Raw genomic sequence first — 25,423 nt, 5'->3', positions numbered from 1 at the left:
ATGTCTCATTTGGGCCCCTCCATCGTCTCTCTTCTGTTTTCCACTTCAATCAGTGTGAGCTTTGTTGGGATTGCGTTCCCCTATCCAGTTCCCCCTAGTTCCCACCCTCTGTTCCCTGTAGATCCCATCCCCTGTTCCCCAAGTTCCCATATTCTGTTCCCCGAGTTCCTATCTTCTGTTCCTTCGAGTTCCTTCCCTTCATTTTTTCCCTCCAGCCTGTCCGGAAGGCCACACGAAAAAAACAAATGGCTTCTCTTCTTATTCCCTCTTTTTGAATATTTTTTCAAAAATAAACCATGGAAAATTGGATGTAAAGTATTTTTAAATACTTTTTTCTTGGTGTTGATTTGATGGGTTTCTTTCTTTTGTTTATCTACATGTGATAATGGTGGAAATTTTGGATTGACTTGCCTTTATTTGATCAATGGTGGTTACTTTAAAGTCATAATTTCATTTTCAGGATTAAAAAATCCCACATATTGTGTTTTTTTTTTTTTAAATCTTTATTCGATTTTTTGATGTTTTTTTCTTATTTCTCTCTATTATTGCTTCACAATATTTTTATTGGATTTTTATTGCTCTAGAATGATGTATTTTTAGACTTCATTTACTTTTTTGTTGTTTTTTTAAGTTCTTTAAATAGTTTAGATATGATTATTGCATGACGTGTTTACAGTTGATTTTCCAAATCATATGCTACTGCATAAAAATTGAATACTCTAAATTCATAAAGACTCCACCAGTTAAAAAACAATATGTTTTTGGAAAATATTTTTGTTAAATAATTATGCCTGGAAATTTAGAAAACTTTAAAATCATAACAATAACAATAATAATAATAATAACCAGAGTTAGTGTTAGGAGCCCTTGTTTTGTTTCAAGAGTTATATGTTAAAGCAATTATATACAATTAACAATGAATCATTATGCAAAACTAAATAACCAAACATCATACAAACATATTTTTTTGTAAAAGTTTTATTGAGAGTTTAATCCACTTAAGATATTTTTAAAAATAACTATAACAATTTGCTTATTTATTTATTATATGAATTTTATTTCAAATAAATTTATTGGTGCCTCAAAATAACAATCTTCAAAACAATAATTAAATTCCTACAGAAAAGAAAAAGAAAAAGAAAAAGAAAGCATGTTTTTAGTTAAGCTTTTCACATATGTAATTTTATATAACTTTCATTTTTTTATTTTGTGATTTTATAAATCAACTGATTGTGTGTTAGAATAAATCTCTACTTTGTCTAAATAATCTAAATTTTATCACCCAAGAAAATAAACAAGAAAATCTAGTATTTTTATTGATGATGAGACAACAAAGAAAGTTATAAATAATTTCAATTAAAGTGTGTATATTTATATATATTGAATAAATATATAATTTTAATAAATCAAATGACTTTTCAAAATAATATTTTGAAGGTTTTAAAAATCATAAAATTATGAGAGCATAACTACAAGAAGAAAAGAAAGAAAAGTAATGTTTTTATTCAATATGTCAATTGATTGATAGGGTCAATCACAAACACAGAAAAAACAAGTTGCACTTTGAAAAATTCTTGTTGGCCAGATACATATCAAAACATCTTATATGGAGAAAAGTTGCTATAAAAAGTGTCAATACTATGAAAGAGTAACTTTATAAAAATATGAAATGGAAATTGTATTGAATGTAAATTGGCATGACTGAATGAATTACATAGTTAAACTATCAGAATGTGGGAGGCATTGGCAGTGGATATCTAAAGCAACCATTGGCACATATGAATGGGCACTGCCAATAGCTACAGTCAAATCCTCTTTAATTCATATCATTCTTAATATTTTATGAAAAGAAATATATGCATATATATATACACACACAAAGTTGTATTGTCTCACACTGGTGATTATATTTGTATCTTTTGTAATAAAACACTTTAAATATATATATATATATATATATACACACACACTTGTTTCTGAATACATAATGCCTGAAAATGTTAGTACATAATATTAAATCTAAAAATAGACAGATAAAATTTTAAAAGTATTGATGACAACTTCATTTTGGGGCAAGCACACTCTCTTTCTTTCTTTTTCCATGTGAAACTAATTTGATTATAATGTTTAAATATTAATAAAGAATTAGCACAAAATTTTTATTTTATTTTATTTTATTGACTGACTTGTAGTAGTTTCGTCATTGTCATATTGTTATCATCATCAACAGACTTGATCAAATGGCTATCAATAAACATAGATGATGGTCATGAATTGCTACAAAATTAAAACATTTACACATGTTAGATAAATGTGGAGTTAAGGAACATAAGCAGGGTTGATTAAAATTCATATTAACATAAAAAAGAAAAAGAAAAGGTGGGGGTTCCACAAACAGTTTAAGACATGAAGCAGAATAGGGCTACCAAGTTAATAATAAGAAAAATTTATCCCATAGCATTTGAAAACACTTATTCTCAAAAACTGGATAAAGTTGAGAGTGGGATGGGCTTTTTGAACAACACTTGGAAACTACACCATCTAAACAGTAATGAAAAAGTAAAAGATAATCTTGAATCACTTGGTCCTTTTACTGAATAGGACACAGCCCCAGACAAGAAAAAAAACGAAAAAAATAAAGGAAACAAAAGTTGGAAAAGAAAAAGAAAAAGAAACAAATGGAAAGAAAAGTGGGCGGAGGGATAGAACGGAAGGAGAGGTGGAAAGAAAGAGGGCCAGAAAAGGAAAAGATAAGAGGTATGGAAGGCAGCAGTAGAGGGAACGTGGGAGCTTGGGGAACGAGATGATGGGTTCCAGAGCATCACCAAGCCCTTGTATCGCAGGACTGGCACCGAAGCACGGGCCAGCGTCGGCTGGGAAGGGTTGGTAGAAAGGATAGATTGGAGCCAGTCTAGCTATAGGATTTCACGGCTTAAGGTGACCTTGTCATTCCCAACACTTCCCTCATGCCCACCTTTTCGCCTGTGACCATGCCACATCGGGCATGTGATGGGCATGTGACGAACGCCCACTTTGTTATTGGAAAGAGTTAACTGTTCCCTCCCCGACTCGGCTTTAGGACTTGGGGACCATGTGACCACGGAAACCGATGACCGTGTGGAGCATAACCGACACCATTGGTTCGAATTGTGATTTCTCGGGCCTGAGCTTATGCCGAAGTGAAGCCTAAGGCATAGAATGAACCTTGCTCTGCAGTGGCGTGCAGTGGTCCAAAAGACATCGTCAGAGCACTGGAAAGACGACATAAAAAAGAATAAGCATGCAAAAGAGGACAGTGTTTGTGGTCGAAAGCTAGCAAAGTATCAGAAAAGCATCGAAAAAGCAACATTTTTTTTTTTTTTTTTTTTTTTTTTTTTTTTTTCGTGACGGTGCGACGATGTCTACCATACTCAATTTAAGAAATTCAAATAATTTGAAAAAAAAAAGTTACTTCTTGTTAATATATTTCTCCTTACGAAATCTATTCTCAAGTTATTTTCTTACACTCTAAAGAGGATGTGATGGTAACATCTAGAAGTGAAAGTTGTCTTCTTTTTCTCTCCAAAGTACTGGATGTTATGTGATTAGTTACATGGTGTGAATATGGATTGTGTACGAGGCAGCTAAGTATGTAGTCTGGATGGATATATCACAGAAATTTAACAATAGCCAATAGAATATGTGGTGATAAGAAACAGGGTACTGTCACTTTCGCAGCACTTTCGTAAGTCTCCAACATGATCAGGGTATTTGAAAATAAGGAAAATTTTCCGACGAATGCACGGGCTTAAGGCGAGATTTATGCAGACAGTAGGCAGTTGAAGTAAGAAAAAAAATTCCCATTTTCGAGGTGGCGGATAGATTAGATGGACGAATTAATACAGGTTGGGACGCACTATTTGAAGTTCGTTTCCACTTTCAAGACACATTTGCAATTGCAAACCCGTCTATTCGAGTATTGAACCATTCCATCACTCGCTACATCGGACCTACACTAGGATAAATAGGAGTGACGTAAAACCATACAAAGAACCAGCGACATCCAGATTCAAAGTAATCAATCCGGGACTGCAGCTGCACTAAAATTGAACTTCGCCTGCAATTGTTACATGAAGAGATCTATTGCCACTTCTCAGCAACAAGGTTTGCCAAATCAACCACCCTCTGGGAGTATCCCCACTCGTTATCGTACCACGCAACAACCTTCACCATGTCTTCTCCCATCACCATTGTCAAAGATGAGTCCACGGTCGATGACACATCAGTGCACCTGAAGTCTACTGACACGAGTGGCTCGTCGCACACTGCCAACACACCCTTCAGCTGGTCGGTGTTGCAGGCATCCCTGAATGCCTGATTCACCTCTTCGGCGGAGGTCTTCTTCTCCACCTGGACGACCAAGTCCACAACCGACACGTTTGGGGTTGGCACACGCAGGGCAATTCCGTTGATCTTGCCCTTCAAGTTGGGCAGCACCAACGCCACGGCCTTGGCAGCTCCCGTGGAGGTGGGCACAATGTTGAGAGCAGCAGCGCGAGCCCTCCTCAAATCGCGGTGGGACGCATCCAGCAGCCTCTGGTCACCGGTGTATGAGTGAGTGGTCGTCATGGTACCCTTGATGATGCCGAACTTCTCATCCAACACCTTCACGAAGGGTGCCAAGCAGTTGGTGGTGCAGGAGGCGTTGCTGATGATGGTGTCAGAGTGCTTGTAGTCTTGCTCATTCACTCCCACCACGTAGGTAGGGATGGGACCCTTGCCTGGAGCGGTGATCAATACCTTCTTGGCTCCAGCCTGGATGTGCTTGCCAGCACCGGCCTCGTCCACAAACACTCCGGTTCCCTCGATGACGAGATCGATGTCCATGTCCCTGATGAGTATCAACAACAACAACGTGTGAGCACTGTCAGCTCATGATTCGTGAACTGTTTTTCAACTCGGTGGATGTGAGGTTGAAATGAGACATTGACATACAGGAATTGAGCAGTACGAGATCCTACAGCGAATGGCCGGGGGTAGAGTCATCAACGCGTACTTACCCCCATGGCAAGTTGAGTGGGTTCCTGTCGGACACCACCTTGATGACCTTGCCGTCCACGCTGATGGCGTCATTGCCCTCCACCTTAACATCGGCATCGAATGTCCCGAGCATGGAGTCGTACTTCAACAAATGAGACGCCTGCTTCACGCCTCCGGTGTCGTTGATGACAACAATATCCAAGGGTGAGTCCTTCCTCCCATGCCAGCAGCGGACGAAGTTACGACCGATGCGTCCGAATCCATTGATGGCGACCTTAATCTTGGCCTCGGTGACGGCCCTGGTGGCGCCGGAGCTGGCAGCCTACACCACAACCAGTCAAATGATTAACCGATGTGAACATGCACCAGCAACTGGATTTCATAACAAGATTGATTCACGTTACACAGCGTACAAAATGAGGAAGACTCATCGAACCGCAAAGATGAAGTCAATTAGTCGCAACTCAAATGTCATACCACTGCGGACTGAGCTGATACAATGGTGGCGAGGTCATCGGAGCGCTTGCCAAATGTGACAGCGTTGGTGCTCTTCATTCCGGAGAAGTCGGAGAATCCATTACATCCAGCAACCTGCAGAAACAAAAAATGTGAGTTCGGGTCCATACGGAATGACTAGCAAATAATTCCATGCTCCAGACATCTTTGGGCAACCCTGTCTCCGAAGCCTCTGGGTTGCACCACTCATAATTCGCGTCGAAACCCAGGCAACACATCCTTCTCAGTGAATCGCATCCTGAATAGATAAGGATGCGCATAGGAGCTGGACCATATAATATGCAAAACACTCAATACTTAATAAGTATCAGTAGATTCCGTGCAGTAGCGTCCAAAGTTTGCAATACCACCTTCTGGATTTGGGTTTCGATTCTTCAATTCATTTAGCTTTTAATCCAAATCTCACAACCGCATCAACTATAGAACCACCTAGAACAGACTCAGCCGAATACCATCTCCTGCACCCACTATGGACAACAATGCATCTCCTACAACGACTACCAATCTCAACAACACATAACGACGAACCAATCAACCAAACGACGGCAATTCAGTGCGCATTTCACGAATTGTAGACGAAGACGAACTCGTCGACCCACATTCTCAACTAACTGAACCAAGAAAAAGGAATTCTAACACACTGCTCAGACAATTACTAGCGTCGCATCCATGACCTCGCCCCACTAGGACATGATCAACGTACTCCAGGAGAAATGCATGACCACAGACATCGACAAAAACGCAATGCAGCCAAGTACAGGAGACGAATGGTACCTTGAGGGAGGCAGAGCTGGGTGCAGTGGCCGCGGCGAACGCGGTGGAAGCCATGGGGAAGAGATCCAGCAAGAGGCTTGCCGGAGCAAGAGAGGGAGGGGGGTGCAATGGGGGTCGATGATGCTACGGAGGGGAGGTGGGGTACACGGGTGCTTGATATGTGCCATGGCGAAGGTCTTCCAAGCCACAAGCGGGGATTGGAATCAGATAAGATGGGGGAAGGGCGGGGCAGGGCCGGGCCGGGCGAGAGCGGCAAGCTCTATCCGTCATCCATTCGCGGGTGGGACGCTGCGGGGGCATTCGCCACATCCACGGTGGAGGGGTCCAGCTGCTGGTGTCCACCAGTCATGGACATGGGCCCTGATTTCCACATGAAAACCCACGCCCTCCCGACCTCACATCCATTCCATGCCTCCGAGTCCTCACAAATTCCACGCCCTACATCCACGTCGGTGCTGCTGCAATTGGGCACATTCTACTCTTGTGCTGCCGGAGTACCCGCCATTTCCCTTCCTTCCTTACCAAGCCTTATGGAATGGGTGGGTGTTTAAATGTATTTATTAATAAACAAAATGGTTGGGTGTGTATACAGTGACAAACAAAACCGAGTACAAAATCTGAACACTCATAGTTCATTGATCCTTCCAACTGACACATAAGTCAATTGATAGAATTACTTTTTTATTGTGTGTATTCATCCAATCCTCTATATGGATGAAAAATCTCATTATCATTTGAGGTAGGTTTTATGAGAAAAGTGTTGTAGAAGCACACAGACGTGCATACTCAGTTTTGGTTGCTTCTTCTTGCTGAATTTCGAAATTTCAATGTACACTCCTTGTTGCAAGATTTGAGGGCATTTTTTGTTTGTTGTATTGCTCTTGTTGTGTACTATCTATAGTGAAAGTTGATTTGTCAATTGTATCTCTATGCCTCAGTTGTGTGAATCATTGAAGCACCAAGCATTGGTGCAGCTTAGGAGTGGTGTTTCTACAAAAAAAGTTGCAGACTCACTTGGAATGAGTCAGTCTTCAGTAGCTCATCTGAGGAGGGAGATTAGTGGTGAAATAGAAAAGCAAAGAGGACGACGTCCAAAGGTTTTAGGAGAGCAAGAGAAGCGACTTGGTGTGCACCTTGTTACTGTTGGTTGTCTCAAAACGGCAAGTGCAGTTGCAAAACAACTTCGAGAAAAAACAGGTAAACACTTCTCAGACATCACCTTGAGGCGTGGTTTGAGAGAAGCTGGTTTGGGTGCTTGTGTGCAACAAAAGAAGCCTCTACTTGCCAAAAGACATATTCTTGCAAGGTTGAGTTTTGCTCATAAATACAAAAATTAGACCGTTGATGATTGGAGACGGGTTATTTTCAGTGATGAGACAAAGATTAACCTAATCAACTCAGATGGTAGGTCTTGGTGTTGGTTGAGAGAAGGAGAACGACCTGGACCTAAACATGTTAGTCAAACTGTCAAACATGGTGGTGGTTCAATTATGATTTGGGGTTCTATGACTGCTTTTGGGCCGGGTGCTTGGTATCAAATTGAAGGTAGAATGGAGCAATACTTGTACAAAAAAAATTTTAGAAACCTACTTGCAAAGTATCACACAGAATTACAACTTAGATCCTACTAAGGTGGTTTTTCAATATGATAATGATTCCAAACATACGGCAAAAAGTGTTCAGTTTTGGCTCGCTTCACAGCCATTTCAGCTCCTTCGATGGCCAACTCAATCTCCAGATTTGAATCCAATGGAATATTTTTGGACCCTTCTCAAACAGCGTTTAAGCCAAGTCACTCCAAGGCCAAGAAGTGTTCAAGAATTGTGGGAGAATATTTGTAGTATTTACCCTAGTTTTGATGCAAAAGATTGTGAGAAACTATACAAAAGTATGCCAAGAAGGATTTCAGCTGTTTTGGAAGCAAAAGGTTATTGGACTAAATATTGAAGTTTGAAGATTTTCTTTGAACAATACTGAGTACAAGACATAGTTGTTGATTTGACTTTGTAGAAGGATGTTTAGTTATCAATTTGATGTGCAACTTTGTACATGTGTACAAGACTGTGTGTATTATTCCATGTAACTTTCAAATTTATAAAGCAATCATTGAAATTTCTGTAATTGCTCTTGAAAGTTGGCACTTCAGATTTTGTACTCGGTTTTGTTTGACACTGTATATGAATAAACACACACACACACACATACACTCACACATATATATATATATATATATATATATATATACACACACACATCATTTATTTAGAATGGGTGGGTATTTAAATATATTTATTAATAAACAAAATGGTTGAGTGTGTATATATGAATAAACACACACACACACACACACACACACACACATATATATATATATATATATACACACACATCATTTATTTAGAGGAATATTAAATAGACTTGTCCATGGTGAACAATATGATAGTCATGATGAATGAGATTGGTTTTCATTGGTTTTGGATCTATTATTAGTGAAATGAATCTAGAGGTCATTTTTTCTTTTTTCTTTTTTCTTTGTTTGTTTGTTTGTTTTTTTCATGATAGTTAAGATGGGTGGATAATTTTTGTAAAAGCTTGGATCTATTTAACATTTTTTTTATTTAATTATATATTTTAAAATATAAAAAGTATACATGATTGTTGATTAAATAAGGATCAATTTATTGTAGAAGACTTAGTCTCTAGTGTGATACCATGGTGAGAGAAGAAGAGAAGAGGTATCATTCCAAATTAAATATATTTTTAAATTTTTTAATCTTAGTTTATCTTATTTGATTTAGGTTTTTTCAAACTTCTTTGAGTAATGTAGTTTATTTTAAGATTTTTTTTGTATTGAATCTAAAACTTATTGCTAATTAGTCCTTCCATAATAAATATTAATATATTTTAAAATAATATTTCATATCAAAATATATAGTTTATTTTTTTATTATTTATTTTTTTACTTGCATTTCTTATAGCTTTTTTAGTAGAGCCTAAGTCTATTAAGTAATAAGTTGTAATAGAATAGACTTCCATATGGATTTAGTTGGAACTAACATAGTAAGTCTTAAGCTAACCAATTTGTATTCTATCTATATTTTTAAAATGTTTCTATTAGATGTCTTTAATTTGGTAGATTCTTATCTTGTATAGATAAATAATAATTTTTTATAACATAGTATTTTCAACTAAATAAATATGTGGTTTTTATTCAATAAGAAAAAATTAGTGATAGAATAAAATTAATAAAGTTACATAAACTTAAAATTATTAGTAATGAATTTCTATACTTTACAAAAATATTTCTAAATCTTAGAATTTGTAATCTATTTCAAATAATATTTAGTCAAATAATGTATATTTAAAGATAATCTATTAATATTTTTAAATAATTATTTTTATTTTAGTTTTTAATTTGATATTGCTTTATAAAGTCGAATTTTTAAGTAAAAATAATTTAAAAATCATTTAGATATTTGAGCATTTAAGATTTTTTAAAAATTTTTAGAATTAAATCTTTTGTATTATATGCATTGGCGAATAATATATCATATAATTTTAGCTTTGTGTCAAGGACATGCATTGGAAGAAGATGCATAAACTTGAAAAAATTTTATTAAAAGAAAAGTGACAAAATAAAAATAAAGTAATATGTATATTAAAAGAAAACTAGATGGCTATTGCTAAAAGAGAAGGAAACTAGAGATTCTTAACTCTAGACTAGAAGCAAGAAAGGAGTTGACAAGAATGAAGAGGGCTTCATTGTTGCCTCTATATATATTATCTAACTAGTAGCTATGTCGCAATGTTCTATATGACCTCTAATATATGTTGACTTTGGAGGATACATGCCTTAGCTTATAAGACAAGTTTTTTACATGTGGGCCACACAATTAGCTTATTCTTCTAACTACCAATATGTGTGGCACATGGCCGACTTGTTGATCATGTTTCTAATCTAAAAAGTCAATTATAGACACCTATAAAGTCAAAGCAGTGTCTATAAAGCTTTTAAGAAGTTTCTATAGAAGTTATTATGGAATTAATCTACTTTTACCTACTTTTATCTAATCATGTAGGTAATTATTGGTTTACATGTATATGTTCGTGATATTATCTCTCCTTCTAGAGATAAGTTCCATGAGAAGCGATTTTTATATGTTGAAAAAATCTAAGATGCGATGAATTGTATTTGCCACATTCTTCAATCTTTGTTCTCTTTGATGATAGTTGATAGGCCCTCTCAGCCATTGATAGTATCCCATATCAGGGCGACAAGACCACCCTATTATTTGGTCATTGTTCAGGCCTTCGTAACTTGCTTCAAATAAAATATTTGAAATACCATTAGGAATTGTTCTTATTTCTAATAAAATTATCAAACATTGAGAGTCTCTTCCAAGGTTGTGATATCAAACTTATTGTATTTCACCTTCTATTTGAAGAAGGATATGTTGTTCTTGAAGAACTTCATCTTGATTTTGTCATCTTAAAAGTTGTAACAATTGCAATATCTTGTCTAATAAGTCCACAAATGAAAGCTCTTGAGTTGAATCTAATAATTATTGGCTTTCCATCTTCTTAGCGTCACAAATATACAGAAGCTACAAAAAAAGATAGAAGATAAAATACAATCTTCCCTAGACCTTATTTCTTTTATAGCAAAGACTTACTATTTTTTATTTTGATTTGGAAGGATGTTGTCAATGAAAAGCCTCCACCACCTTTGCTATATTTGTAAGATTCTTTATTGGCTCCCATGTACATTCACTAATATCATATCCATTCCAATGGAAAAGATATTCTAATTTATTTTGGCATCTCTTTCAGTCTAGAATTTCTTCTACTTCAAACTCTTGATTATTGTCCACTTCTATAGGAAGAAGTAAAGCTTGTCTTCTTCTGAGTATCTTCATAGTCTTGTATGATTCAAGAAGAGATACGTGAAAGACAAGATGGATCTTTATTGCTTGTAGTAGATATACTCGATAAACAATTGGATTGATTTGTCCACAAATAGAAAAAGGTCCAAGCTTGTGGTAGTACAACTTATCACAAAAACGAGTAGTCTTGATATTACAATGAAGCAACTATATCTTGTCACCTACATTGAATTGTGGTTGTTCTTTTTGATAGGCATCTATGTTGATTTTTTGTTGTTCTTGAGCTTCGTTTAATTACACCTTCATTGTTGCATGTAGCTTTGACAAATGATTTTTTAAACCTTCTGTTGTAAGATTATCAACTTTTAAAAACTCAAAAGTATCAAATCATGGATGATAACCATAATTGGCAAAAAAAGATATTTATTGCATAGAAGAATGCATTGTATTATTATAAGCAAACTCTGCCAATAGCAAGAGGGTTCTTCAATTGTCTTGTTGATAATTGATGGTACACCTTAAGTATTGCTCCAAAACTTGATTTATATACTTTGTCTATCCATCAATTTGAAGATGAAAGGACAAAAAAAGCTTTATGTCCACCTTTAAAATCTTAAAAAGAGTTCTCCAAAATCTTGATATAAATTGAGTCTTCTTAGTTGATATAATATCTTTTGACAATCCATGATATCGATAGATATTGTCAAGGAAAAGCTTGGCAATTTCTTCACCTCTGATAGGTTTTGTACATGGTACAAAATATGCCATTTTGATAAAATGATCTATTATCACAAATATAGAATCACATGATTTTGAGACTCAAAGATCCATAATAAAATCCATAGAAATAGAAGACTATATTTGTTTTGGAATAGGTAATAGTTGAAGAAGTCCATAAGGTTGATGCCTAGGAATTTTTGACCTTAAACAAATGTCACACAATTGAACAAAGTCTTTTATAGCCTTCCACATTTGCAACCACCAAAAATCTCTAGATATTAGCTCAAGAGTCTTGTAGTATCTAAAATGTCCTACTGCTAAAAAATCGTGATGTACTTGAAGAACATGTAAACATGCTTCTTTTTGTGGCACATATAAGCATCCTTTGAAATAAAGTAGGTTGTTCTTAAACTCAAATTTAGAAATATCACGAGACTTAGAAGAAGTATTCTTAATATCATAAACAAGAGAATTAAAGGACATACTTGATTGAATTTGTTTGAGAAAAATTGAATCAAAAGTCAATGTTGATTTCATTGCTCAGAGATGAAATTATTTTGGCTTCAATAAAATTTTCCTTTGTTAATCAAAAGCTGCATTTCTCTCTTTAGATATAAGATAAGAATGTCTAAAAATTACATTAGACAAACATTGTTGTTTTCTTGGCCAATAAGTGATATTAAACTCAAATCTTGACAAAGACATGATCCAACAAGCTTGGAGATGATTCAAAATATGAACTCATAAGAAATACTTGAGATTCTTGTGATCCATATACATAGTGATTGGAGTAGAAGTGCCTTCTAGATAATGACGCTATTCTTGAAAAGAATCCATAATTACAAGAAGCTATTTATCGTAGATCTCATAGTTAATCTTGGTTGTTGAAAATTTTCTTGAATAAAAAGCTATTAGATGAAGTTTATCATCTATTTCTATTTGTGATAATATGGCATTCAAAGTAAAGTCCAATGTATTTGTTTCTATAAAGAATGTCTTAGAGAAGTGTTGTTCTCATTGCATTCAAGCTTTAGTAGACTAAAGCAATTGAAATAATAGAGATGGGTTTGAACACGGGGAAAAATTGGTTATATGAATTAGGTCTACTAGTGTCACAATTGACTATATTCTGGCTATCTGAAATCAAGTATCAAACTACAAAACACCGAGGCTTACTACTTTCGTCTTAATTCAACCAATAATCCATTCTATGATTATCAATTTAAGAATACTTCTCTCAATCACCATTCTTCATAAGCAAATAATAAAGAAAATAAAGAGGTAGCACCAAGCTTATTCCGACTTACGACTCTTAGTCTGGCTCTCGAACTTTCTTTCCTCAACCTATTTATCCTACCAAAAAGATGATCCATTGGCCATCGGATTTCAAAGGTTTTGATCCTTTGAATTCTTAACCATTTATTCTACTAACAACCTACTGTTACCAGCTAAACTGCCTAACCATCAGTCTAATTCTCAAGGTTGTCAATAACCAACCAGTAACTTACCACAAAGTTTATTTATCTATTCTACAAGAGGTTAACATGATACAAGATTGGTATAAAAACAAAGGCTGTCTTTAAAACTTTAAATACTACTTTTGCTTCTTGATTCCATTGAAGTTTGTCTTTACAAGTCAAACATGTGAGTAGAGTTGCAATTTGAGAGAAGTTCTTGAGAAAGATCTGATAGTAATTGGCAAATCCCATAAAATATTGGACATCTCGGACCATTTTTAAGATCTTCTAATCCATAATAATTTGAATTTTCTTAGGATCCATCATAAGTCCATTATTTGAAATGATATAATCTAAAAAGTCACCTTGAGTAGTATAAAATATATACTTTTTTTTAACTTGGCATAGAGTCTTGTATCTCTTAATTTTTGTAATACATGATAAACATGAAATTCATATTCTTTTGTATTCTTAGAATAGATCAAGATGTCATCTAGATAATAGACAAAAAAATCGTCTAAAAATTCTCAAAAAATATCATTCATAAGATGTTGAAAAGCTGTTGGTGCTTTTGTAAGTCCAAAAGGCATGACATTATATTCAAAATGTCTGTACCTAGTTCAAAATACAATCTTTTATTCATCTCTTTCTTTGATATATATCAAATTATATGCTCCTCGTAGATCTATTTTTGTATGGATCTTAGCTTGATTCAACTGATCAAGAAGTCCAAATATTAAAGGTAGTGGGTACTTGTTCTTGATGGTGATCTTTTTGAGTCCTTGATAATCAATATACATCCGCAATGATCTATCTTTTTTCTTTACAAATAGAATTAAAACTTCTATTAGAGATTTGGAATGGCATATGAAGTTCTTAGCTAGATTTTCTTTAATATACCCTTTGGATTTGGCCAACTCATTTTTTGATAAATTGTAGATTGTTCCAAATAGCAATTTTACTCTTTCTTGAAGGTCAATTGAGCATTCATAGGGACAATGTTCTGGAAGAGTATCCACATTTTTTTTTTCAAATACATCTTGAAAATCCTAATATTGACTTGGAATATTACTTGAAATCTTTGCACCATTAGAAATAGGTGTGGCATAAATGACACAAGATAATCCTTCTTTTATAACATACAAGAAAGCTCTTGCATCTACAAACATATATTTAATTATACTAGACTTGTGATTTTTTACTTGATTAATAATACTCTTAGTTATATTTTTAGAAAAGTCAAGAGTACAAGAAATCCAATCTACTCAAGGGTTGTATTTTTTTAACTACTAAAATGATTGGATTAAAAAGAGATCTATTGATATTAAATACCACAAAGCTATTATAACTATTAGTTATTACTTCTATAAGAAGGATTTTGTGAGTAACATCTCTAAAAGATAATAGGCGACTATCTATGACTTTTATATGAATATTTTTAATTTTATTTACTAAAGATATGTTATGTCTTTTAGCAAATTCTTCATCTAAGAAATATATTGAGACTCTTGAATCTAACAAGGAAGAGGCTTTGTAATGTATAGGTCCTAAAATAATATTTAATATAAAACAAAAAGAGGATTCTAAGGAGAGAATAGGACCTTCATTAGGTATTGTACAAGGTTCGAGTGACATGATCTGTATTATAGTTAGACAAAATTATTTTCCTATATATTATCTTCTTTAACATTCATACTTTTCATTTTATAATTACGTTGCTTCTTTGAACAATATTGAGTAGTCTGCTTAGGTTCTGTACAATATAAGCACAATCCTTTCTAATGGTGATGAGTCTTTTCTTAGTCAATAAGAGGTTTGAAACATATCACATCAATTTGCATATCCTCTACTTTTAAATGTATGAGTTGAGGAGGCATTGCTGTTGCTATTAAATTATGGTAACATTGAGGCCGACTTATCTGACTCTCAGATTGAAATTTGAAAAATCTATTGTCATATTTTACAGCAAAGAAAATTGTGTAACTTAATGTTTGAGGATCAGATAAGTTAAACATCAATTTCTTTACCTCATATTGTAATCCATAGAGAAATTGGCTAATAAATGCAATATCATTCTACTTGATATTAATTGTAAGTTATCAAATTGTGAAGCATATGATATTACAGATTGATTGCTTTATTCTAAAATACAAATCTTCTTCATTACAAGACAAGTTGTATCATGTTTTTCATACATGAATAAAAACTCCACTAAAAAAGCCTTCAAATCATTTAATATTGGATCTTATCATTCAAAAAAAGATGAAAACGATAATAATACTAAACTTGAAAGAAGTGTACCAATGAATCTAACTTGTGATTCTAGATTTTGATAGCTTTAGAGTTGAAGTTCAATCACAAGTTAGATTTGATTGATAAATCCTTGAAACTTGGATCTTGTGCCATAAAACTTCTTGTTTCTCTAATACTAGAAGGATGTTCTACTGTAGGAGAAGGGATATGATTGAGTACAGATGTTGAAGCAGCTCCAATCATATCTATATCCTTACTTTGTGCTATTCTTGTTGCTTCTTGTGGTAGTAAATTGAGTTGATGTATTGCAAGTATTAACTTCCTCAATTACTCTTGTATTTATGCCATTGTACTCTTCATTTCAATAAGCTTTGCCATAATAATACTTAGAAAATAAATGTCTAATATTCCTTAAGACAAGCAAAAGAAGGGACTTAAGAATAAAGAAGATACTAAAAATAATATTATTTTAGAAGAGAATAATCTGCAACTTCTAATATGCTTATGTTTTATCGAGAAAAATGAGTAATCCACTCTTAATCAAGAGAAGACAAAGCTCTAATATTATAAGTATATTCTTGTCAATGTGTCAAGGAAATGAACTGGAAGAAGATGCATAAACCTGAAAAATCTGTATTAAAAGAAAAGTGACAAAACAACAATAAAGTAATATGTATAGTAAAAAAAAATTGAAATAGCTATTACTAAAAGACAAGGAAACTAAAGACTCTTAAATCTAGACTAGAAGCAAGAAAGGAGATGACAAGAGTGAAAATGGCTCATTCTTGCCTCTATATATTTTTATAATATATGTATATTTTATACTATAGTAATATGTATTAGCGATAGAATTCTATGTAAGCTCACTACCATCTTTAAATAATACATATGTGTATTAGATTTATATTAATTTTTTAATAATATGAATATATTTTTTTTTGTTAGAATAGAAAATAGTAATATTACTTGATGTAGAGATATAACCATCTTGCAAAAATATAATCTAGTAGACCTAAGTCTAGTTGATGTAGTGGTTGTTTAGTATAATTGAGTCTCATTTCAATTGTCAAAGGATTTGGTCTATCTTTCAAGTTGTTTAATACATATATACTAGTACAAAAAGATTATTGTGCATTGTTGCAACTTAGATGATTAATAATAATTTGATAATAATATTTCTTTAAGAAATCATGTTTATTTTAAGTACAATGATTTACAATTGTAGACATAGATCTAGAGGACTTAAACATGAATTTTCATATTCAAATATACCAAACTTTGGTACAAGTCAAATAAAGAGGAATTTTAAAAATTTCGATTATAAATTTGAATCTATTATTGTGCATTTCTAAGAAATTAAAAGTACCTACGTATTTTTTTTTAATATTCTATTCAATAATCTTTTTGATTTCTTTAAGCTAAAAAAACTTTATTTAATATATTTGGTATATGGTACTATTAAAATCTTTATCTAAGTTATATCAATTGGATTTTATTAGAATAGATTTTGTTGTTTTGTTGCTATTAAAGCCTATATTTTCCTTATTTTATTTCTTTATAATTTTTATTGGTCTTTTGTTTCATTATTTTCTTTTTTCATGTCTATGGTTTGTAACTAATTGTTAGTGGTGTTAGAAAGATCTTTTCTAAAACATTTGTTAAGATTATATGCAGCTGAAAATTTGATGTTTAAGTTTTGATGAAAATCTTTGATTTCCAAAACTAATATTTATTTTTATTAGATCTAATGTATTATGATATATATATATTTTTTATTTCAACTAATACTTAACAGTCTTTAATGCTATAGTTTGTATTTAAATGAGGTCTTCATTTATTAGAAAAAAAATAAAAAATTATAATTTTAAAATATATAATTTTATTATTTATTTATATTTTTATTATTTTTATGTCAATGATAAAAAATATTTTAAAATTTTTACTTCTTCTTTTATAAATATTTATTTATTTTGAAATTAAAATATAAAAGTAAATATTTTTTAGAAATGTATATAGGATTTAATGAAAATTGGTTTAACATAAAAATTAACTTAAAATTATTATTTATATATATATATATATATATATATATATATATATATATATATATATATCAAAGTTATAATATAATTTATATCATGTAAAAATAATAGAATTAAAATTTAATAGAGGATTTAATATAGTAATAGTTTTATTTTGTAAAAATCAATTTGCAATGGTTCAAAAGTAGAGTAAATATAAAATTTTAGTTTTAAATTTTCTATTATTCATAATTATATATTAAAAGAAAAAAACTTGATTTTAAGTTTAATACGTTAAACAAATTAAGATTTGTATGAAAAAATATTTATTATTTTTATGTATATTTTTTTATAATCAAACTATATATATAATTATATCTATATATAAATTACTATATATTTAATTTTCATACGAAATATAATATATTTAAAATATTTAAAATTAGAATATTTTTTTCATAAATAATTCAAATTATTTTATTAGAAGAATTTTAATATAATATATTAGATTTTCTATCTATAAAAAAATTTAATTTAACTAATATCTTAAAATAAAAATGATTATATATAAAAAAATATATTGTTGAAAGCCTTCTTTTAAAAAAATTAAGATATAATTGCTAATATGTGTCTTGTATTATGTCACTATGAGTTCTATTAGTGGACTTTGTCCATCAATTTCTAATAACCTTCATGGTAGTTCTAAAAAACGAGGGGAGAGAGAGGTTGGAAGGATTTGTTTTTAGCCCCTTTTTTTAGCAATGGTGCAAAGGTAGAACCTTTATAAATTGATCCACATCCAATTAAGAGCTAATTTAATAAAGATACTAGAATTAGGAATATTTTTTTTTAGAATTTTGCCTAGATCTCGTATAGACATCATTATATTGTACAATAAGTGTATTATCTAATGAAATAAAATTCTTGTATATATTCTCTAGTGGACATAGCTTTAGCTCTAAAAGAAATCATTTATATTCTATATTTTTTTTACTCAATTGCATCTATTCTTTTATATGCACATTTGTGATTAGTTCTAACAATTAGTACCAAAGCATATTTACTATGTAGCATTGAAGTTTGTCATTTGGAGCAAAGATGCGACAAAGAGTATGGCAACAATGGTTGGACAATGGGCCACCATTGGGCATGTGAAGATGAGGTGATATGTTTTGGTGGTGCCTATGCAGAAGCAACAATGGGTGATAGTGAAGAATAATAGAGGTTGAGCTATGATAAAGAGCTTCTCAATGAGGTTGGACAAGTTTTTGAAGAATGTTATGTTGAAGTGCATAAAGATGGTGGTGTTAATGGTTTTTTGAAAATGCAAAGATAAGGAGAAGTGAGCGGTCTCCATTGGTGAAGGTTGACAAGAAGAGGTGCTCACCTTGAAGTATTAGATTCTAAATTTCAGTCAAGAGCTTGGATTGAAAAAAAAACAATAATAGTACTTGGCAAGGATGCAAGGGCATCACCTTTGTGCATTGATCTAAGTCTAATTTAGAACTAGCTTAGTAAAGGCACTAAAGTTAGTGATGGTTTTTTAAAGATTTCATTCAAACCTCATACAAACATCACTTTGCTGCACAATGAGCATATTCTTTAGTGAAATCAAATTCATTCATGTATTCTCTACTGGTCATAGTTTCAACTCTAAGGTGAACCACTTACATTATGTATCTTTTTTGTTAGATTGCATGTATTCTATATATGCTCATTTGTAATCCATTCCAACAATAACATATGCAAATATATATGAATGTCTATAATCTATATATCTATAGATACATATGTTATTACTAAGATCATAAAATCTTGCATGTAAAGTCTAAACAATGTTAATAAGATAGTTTTTATCATAAAAATAATAAAACCATTCTAAGATGTTGCAATGAAATTCAAAGTGAATGATATAAAAAGAAAAGTCCAAAACCTTAATTTTAGAAAAATACATATATCTGCATACCTGTGTTCCAATCATTATTATTATTTTGCCTTCAACTAATATACTTGGCTATATCCTTTCATGTACATATGTGTGTATATATATATATACATATACATATATATATATATATATCAATCAATCAATCAATGGACATCACAGATCCAAATATATGTTTTAGAGATTTCATTCTAATCTGTCATCTCGATCATACAAAGACTCCCAAACATTAAAATTACAAAAAATAAAAACAGAGTTGATGGTTAGTGTCAACGCGACACTCTCCTGTTTGTTACCAGATGATCATGTCTGGAGGCAGACGAGACGCCGGCACCGACACACATACAGAACCGACTCTCTAGCAGCCACAAGACTGGCTGCATTCCCGCGGCAAAACTTGCTTTGCTTAATGGCATCGCTCGCTTCGTTTGGAAGGCGAGGGATCGTCGTTGCAACAGGGATGGCGGTTCCTCCTCGAAGGAGGAGTGATCTCATACCGCCCGCTGCGTTTCGGGGAGCTCCGTTTTGGGGAACATCGTTTCGGGGAGCCTTCTCGGCTGAGTGACATGCCGCCTGTGGAGTGGGGTCTTCTTCTATAGCTTCCTTCACACTCCTCCTTCTCATCCAATGCCCTCATGGTCCACTGCGTTCACAAGACAACATTCGGTAGGATTTCAACGTATTTTTCCAAAATTATCCCCCAATGTTGCGAACAGGGTTTATATGTTGGATGGGTAGGTTTGTTCTTGAAGTAATCTGTACCATGTCGAGCAGAAGTTGGTATTTGAAATCTAGCAAGTTCCACTTCTCCTTCAAATCCTTCATCTCCTTCGCTTGCGCCATGAATTTGTCGAGATCCTTCTTCTGTTTACGCAGGTTCACCACAACAGATGGATTGTGTTATGCATTTACAGTTGCTTAAGTAACTTCCATACCAGTGTAGGATCGCCACTGGAGCTTTGTGATTGATTGATTGGTTGGTTGATTGTGTACCATCCTTCGCTTCTCTCTTCGAAGCTTGCAAATCTCTTCTTCTACGGAACCAACGCCCTCTGGCATTTCTGGGGCATCGTACTCTGACACATTGCAAACACAAATAATTGGGGAAAGATGGTGTATGCTCCAAATAGGTGATGGGCATTACAAACCAAAACTTGAGGGACCGATTTTAACAATTTTTGTGCTGTATGTGAGTCGGTGCACTCACTCTCCAGATTTACGAGGTTTAAGAAGCAGAATGAATATTTTTGTATACAGAATAAAAGCACGCAGGCTTCAAAAGAACCAGAACGTGTTAAAGCAAAGTTAGTCTCACGAGGATTAACTGGCGTGCACCTGGAGTCCACGAACAATCTTCAAAAGTGAGCCGGTAATTATCCAGGTTAAGGTGAATTGGACCTAGATCTGCGGCAGCCAGCATGGCTGTCTCCGACCTTGGCAAGGCCTGCTTCTGTCTGCAGCCAGTGCAATGCCTTAAGAAAATGTGCTGATGGATGCAGAGCTAAACTATATCCAAAGGCAACCGAACGACTGAGATAATATCTCTCTCGACACGTCTGTCAAACTCGAAACCGAATATCAGCATAATAACGGCTGCAGCTGGCCTACTGATAGATTTGTGAAACATATGCTTTGCTCAAATGCCCGGTTTATGACATCCTTCCAACGCTGTTACGATGCATTAAAACGGGGTGGCTAACCTGAAGATACCCATCACCTCGAAATGTATCACCGGAAATGCTAACACAGCTACCTTTCTACCCACTTTCTCTCTCCTTTTCAGATATGTTGCCTCAAAGGGCTTTGAAGAAGCAGGCTTAACAACAAAAGATTCGCCAAAGTGGTTGGATCGTGTATAGTTTCGAAGACCGAAAGATTGCCAAAAACAGACTAAAATAATATTTCAGGGCATCATATCCCCGATGGCGAAAAATCGCAACTGTGGGTTCCAGGTAAAGATGTGAAGAACAGGATGATGAAGAGGGGAAGCACAACGCGGATAATAACTAACCCAAAGCCAGCTGCGCATTCACCCACTTCAACGGACCTTGTAAACTCAACTGTATTACAAGATCTCAACCGAGGCTGGAGGTTGTGTGCGGTCGTCTACCTTCCTGGCAAATGTCCATGCTTGTTGGAACGGTTTAAGAGAACAGACTAACGATTGGTTGATGAAACGGTTCGTATAATGGATAACTTCGATGACGAAAGTGCATGGATTTGCTGAGAAGTTTGAAACATGATGTTAAATCCTCTCTACAAACATAGAAGTGTAACCATCTGAAATCCGGAACCACAATCCCAAAGGCGAACGTTGAGCAGTGACGCTCCCTACAGAGGTTGGACAACGATCATCAGATGCACCTGTTCGCATTTACATCCTTGGAGAACACATGACCTTGATACCCGTGAACATAAATCAAGAATCCCTGCTCCCTTTCACACCCAAAGGTCCTGTGGTCATGAACTCTTGCATGACCTACTAGAAGAGCGATGGCCACACAAGGTTTGGGGAGCGATGCCCGGGTTTTCATCTGATTTGGACCGCTCATGAGACCCCCACGAGCTCTCAAGACACCCGGGACTTCGGCTGATGCCATCACGCTCAAGTCCAGATAGTTACATGTCCACTCATTTTTTACATCACCAGCAGTTGGGAATCACTGCCCATGTGGTGAAGGTCCATACTGGAAGAGTACCGATAACAGAAGGCGATTTTCCCCCATTCTCCAACTAAAAACTTCCACATAAATGTTGCTTCTCCAAAATAAAAGAACGACATGCTACGTTGAACCAAAAACAGATACGTTGAAGCACGCATTACAAGGAATACACTTCGTCTCGAAAGGGAATTTACAAGTTATCTGTCACAAAGAGTGTCGAGGATATAAAGAACAAAACAATGGCCTTTTCATGCCAATGGAGCGATACCTCAATTTCTAGAACATTGTAAACATTCCCCAAAACAAGGAAAGGCTCCTGTCGAGAACAACTGATAGCAAGCTACTCCGTCCCCTCAACCATGCTGGCTTTCGGAAACCATCAATCGCTTTAAGTCTTTCCTTGCACTATCAAAAATGCCCCGGGGGAAGTTAACACTATCCACAAGCAACCTCTGAAAGGCGAGATCACTATCAAGTATTTTACATGATGTGCAAATGACATGCAAAATCTAGAGCATCCGAATACCACGAGCCCAGATGCACACTGAAAACGATTACTAAAAGCAGAATAAAACGCTAATGCTACTTTGCATCTCAAGACATTAATTGCCGGGGATGGTCCAGAACTACTCTTCGGTTGAGACCAAGCATTTTTCCACGAGATCAACGAGATTTGGGTTTTCAAAAGCAGCTGCCACCCTCTCCTTGTCATTTAGCTGCTTGTTAACTGCAGCGTCCAAATCAAAATTTTGAATCAGAATGAAAAAATAAATTTAATAAAAGACAAAACCCTATGATTCGAAACATAAATAGCTTTTCCAACAACGTCCCGTGTAAAGCCAGATGGAACTTACTTGCGGCTTCAGTAGAATGAGAGCCCGGAGCGAGAAAAATATCCACCTATTTTACCAAACCGTCGAATAAGTAAACTTGCATAGAATAAGACTCAATGCGGAATATTAAATGACACGTGATCAGTCTTACAGCTGCAACAGCTGATAGATGAAAGGAAATCAACACTTGGTACATCAAGAATGAGCAGTGAAAATTACTAATAAAACGTGCAGGACTTATGCAACACGAGATTTGCAACACAATAGTTGTACAATTGAGTTCGGGTGTGAACAAAAACCTTGAAGCGTGGCGGAAGGCAACGCAAAAGCTTCAACCGCAAGGAGAGACCAATAATAGTAGCCATGCTGCAGTGTTGCACCGTGGGCGTGAAAGTAATCCTGCTCAACCACCAAAAATTTGACGCCAAATAAAGCCACTTAACTTTACGAAGCCATTTCACTTCACAAGCGCAACAAAGGCACCAACAAACCAGAACTACAGAATTACAGAAGGAGAAATCAGCTTTATGCATAAATATGATCATTTGTACAAGGTTGAAAAATGAAACACCAGATATAATTGCTTTGAAAACCAATCAAACTTCAAAAAAATGCATGAGGCCATTTACTTGACATAATTTTTCGCATCATCCACAAAAATAGAATCCTCTGTCACCACGTTTAGCTGCTCGAGGGAGTAGGGATGCTCAGGATCCGTTATGTCTCTCACATGATGTGCAGATAGGAGTCAAGGTTAACAGAACCACCACATTTTAAGGCATACTGGCTATATGAAAGAATTTTATCATTATGGAAGCTGATTCAATTTTGCTACTGGTTAAGCAAGGCAGAGAGTTAAAAGACGTCTGCTTGATCATAAACTACAAAAAATTAGATGTATCAATAAAATATCAGACACGGCAATTGTTGAGAATAATTCAATTCGTCGCCTTTTCCAAACAAACCACTGCATAATTGATCCTGCCCAACTGTACACCTGAGACCCAAGATATGGCAATTTTATGCGGTTCAAATTCCCCGAAAACAAGCACGTCCAACGCTCGACTAAATTACAAGACACACTGTTTTTTTTCCCAACCACTCTCCATTCCTCTGCCTAGCACTCTACACAAAACTTCTGAACAAACCCACAACAATGATGGCTGCCTTCAGAGACCTAAAACCACAAATGATACAAATCCCATCAATTAACACTGATGAAAGCAAATGAAAAAGGATATCAAAAATTTCTAACTCGTCGATCACGTCAGGTATAGCGTCGTTATAATTCGCCTGTGGCTTAGACGTCCTCTTCTTCTTCTCATGGACAATCGGGTTAGCGTTGATCAACGCCGGCGCCATATCTCTCACTCTTCTCAATCACCTCACAAAATTCTATTCCTCAACCCCAAGGCACACGCTCCTCTCCGATATTGCACAAGCTGTGCAACCTTGCGATTGATTCGTGCAGCACGCAGGTAGAAGTGGATCTAAGATACAAAATTTTGGTAAAATTTCACCCCCTAAAACCCTTCTTCGCTTTGATGCTTGTCTTGGTACAAAGCTGCTAGCAACCCCGTTGCGGTGAGTCCAATTGACTAGCGCCAGCGTCTCTGGGCGTCACCTTGCGGCAGTCATGGTACAACTGGCGGCATTTGATACATAGGTCAACATACCCTGCCATATCGGCCTAAATACACCGACCACGGAGCGATTTTTACCCGGTCAGTTGCCAGAGTTCAAAAGACAAGAATATTTAAATCAAAATATCACGTTTCAGATAAATCTGATATTTAAAACTTAAAGGAACTTTAAATATTCAATTATCATAGTAATAATTGATCAAATTTTAATAAGTGATATGTTTTATTTTAAATTCAATTATTTAAAATAAATAATTATATCAATTAAAAACTTTGTGATTTACTTTCATTTAAAGCAAGTAAATATTAAAAAATTATAGCCATTATATTTAGTATATCAAAAAAAGTATATGACTTCATAAAATAATTTCATAGTTTAGTGATTATTTTAAATTATGTTGTTTTATTTTTATATGTCTTAATACAAAATTAATATTTTAATATGTATGTTAAGGATACCAAAAGGAATTATTATGCAAAGAAAATACATAAAGAACAAGATGTTAGGTTACATTAGAAAAAAAACTAGATGTAAAATTAGAAACAAGAAAATACTATAATTATTCCAAAACTTGTATTAACAAGATTAAGGTGCTACTTGTCTTGCCTTCTTATAAGCATTAATTAGCATAATTTTTAGAGCATATCATGATTTTATATTATAAATATTTATATAACAATCATTTTTTAAACTTA

At 34.3% G+C, this 25,423-nt stretch overlaps 3 protein-coding genes across 4 annotated transcripts; all 3 read right to left on the bottom strand.

The window, feature by feature from the left end:
- Nucleotides 1-3,824: 3,824 nt before the first annotated feature.
- On the bottom strand, nucleotides 3,825-6,422 carry LOC112286028 (glyceraldehyde-3-phosphate dehydrogenase A, chloroplastic). The gene is made up of 4 exons (XM_024527533.3): nucleotides 6,310-6,422; nucleotides 5,497-5,610; nucleotides 5,040-5,341; nucleotides 3,825-4,870 (listed from the first exon to the last, which is right to left on the bottom strand). Exons 1-4 carry the CDS (start codon nucleotides 6,361-6,363, stop codon nucleotides 4,120-4,122), a joined length of 1,221 nt encoding a protein of 406 aa, XP_024383301.1. The 5' UTR covers nucleotides 6,364-6,422; the 3' UTR covers nucleotides 3,825-4,119.
- Nucleotides 6,423-19,551: 13,129 nt separating this feature from the next.
- Nucleotides 19,552-21,853, bottom strand: LOC112292548 (uncharacterized). Of its 2 annotated transcripts, none has more exons than XM_073533404.2 (5): nucleotides 21,600-21,853; nucleotides 20,924-21,042; nucleotides 20,582-20,664; nucleotides 20,351-20,452; nucleotides 19,552-20,231 (listed from the first exon to the last, which is right to left on the bottom strand). In XM_073533404.2, the coding sequence occupies exons 2-5, from the start codon at nucleotides 21,006-21,008 to the stop codon at nucleotides 19,995-19,997; spliced, it is 507 nt and encodes a 168-aa protein (XP_073389505.1). In that variant the 5' UTR covers nucleotides 21,009-21,042; nucleotides 21,600-21,853; the 3' UTR covers nucleotides 19,552-19,994. The 2 variants fall into 2 exon arrangements, with proteins under 2 accessions (XP_073389505.1, XP_024396945.1); XM_024541177.3 differs by lacking the exon at nucleotides 21,600-21,853 and adding an exon at nucleotides 21,289-21,593.
- A 574-nt stretch (nucleotides 21,854-22,427) lies between these two features.
- Nucleotides 22,428-24,638, bottom strand: LOC112292608 (protein AE7). Its single transcript, XM_024541300.3, has 5 exons — nucleotides 24,326-24,638; nucleotides 23,714-23,819; nucleotides 23,384-23,483; nucleotides 23,106-23,151; nucleotides 22,428-22,978 (listed from the first exon to the last, which is right to left on the bottom strand). Exons 1-5 carry the CDS (start codon nucleotides 24,444-24,446, stop codon nucleotides 22,878-22,880), a joined length of 474 nt encoding a protein of 157 aa, XP_024397068.1. The 5' UTR covers nucleotides 24,447-24,638; the 3' UTR covers nucleotides 22,428-22,877.
- Nucleotides 24,639-25,423: the final 785 nt, after the last annotated feature.

This window comes from Physcomitrium patens, chromosome 1 (genome assembly GCF_059467195.1).
Source record: "Physcomitrium patens ecotype Gransden chromosome 1, ASM5946719v1, whole genome shotgun sequence".
Lineage (NCBI taxonomy): Eukaryota > Viridiplantae > Streptophyta > Bryopsida > Funariales > Funariaceae > Physcomitrium > Physcomitrium patens.
Note: the sequence above shows the minus strand (reverse complement) of the source record. Positions and strands in the feature narration are given on the sequence as shown.

What these genes read in the sequence shown, in the direction of transcription:
- LOC112292548 (XM_024541177.3), bottom strand. An exon ending in AGATTGTTCGTGGACTCCAG is followed by an intron (nt 20,665 to 20,923) that starts GTGCACGCCAGT and finishes GCAATGTGTCAG; the next exon opens with AGTACGATGCCCCAGAAATG. An exon ending in GAAGAGAGAAGCGAAGGATG is followed by an intron (nt 20,453 to 20,581) that starts GTACACAATCAA and finishes CTGCGTAAACAG; the next exon opens with AAGAAGGATCTCGACAAATT.
- LOC112286028 (XM_024527533.3), bottom strand. Translation starts at nt 6,363, where the DNA reads ATGGCTTCCACCGCGTTCGCCGCGGCCACTGCACCCAGCTCTGCCTCC. An exon ending in TATCAGCTCAGTCCGCAGTG is followed by an intron (nt 5,342 to 5,496) that starts GTATGACATTTG and finishes GTTGTGGTGTAG; the next exon opens with GCTGCCAGCTCCGGCGCCAC. An exon ending in CCACTCAACTTGCCATGGGG is followed by an intron (nt 4,871 to 5,039) that starts GTAAGTACGCGT and finishes GATACTCATCAG; the next exon opens with GGACATGGACATCGATCTCG.
- LOC112292608 (XM_024541300.3), bottom strand. Translation starts at nt 24,446, where the DNA reads ATGGCGCCGGCGTTGATCAACGCTAACCCGATTGTCCATGAGAAGAAG. An exon ending in CGACGAGTTAGAAATTTTTG is followed by an intron (nt 23,820 to 24,325) that starts ATATCCTTTTTC and finishes TCCTATCTGCAC; the next exon opens with ATCATGTGAGAGACATAACG. An exon ending in GATGCGAAAAATTATGTCAA is followed by an intron (nt 23,484 to 23,713) that starts GTAAATGGCCTC and finishes GTGGTTGAGCAG; the next exon opens with GATTACTTTCACGCCCACGG.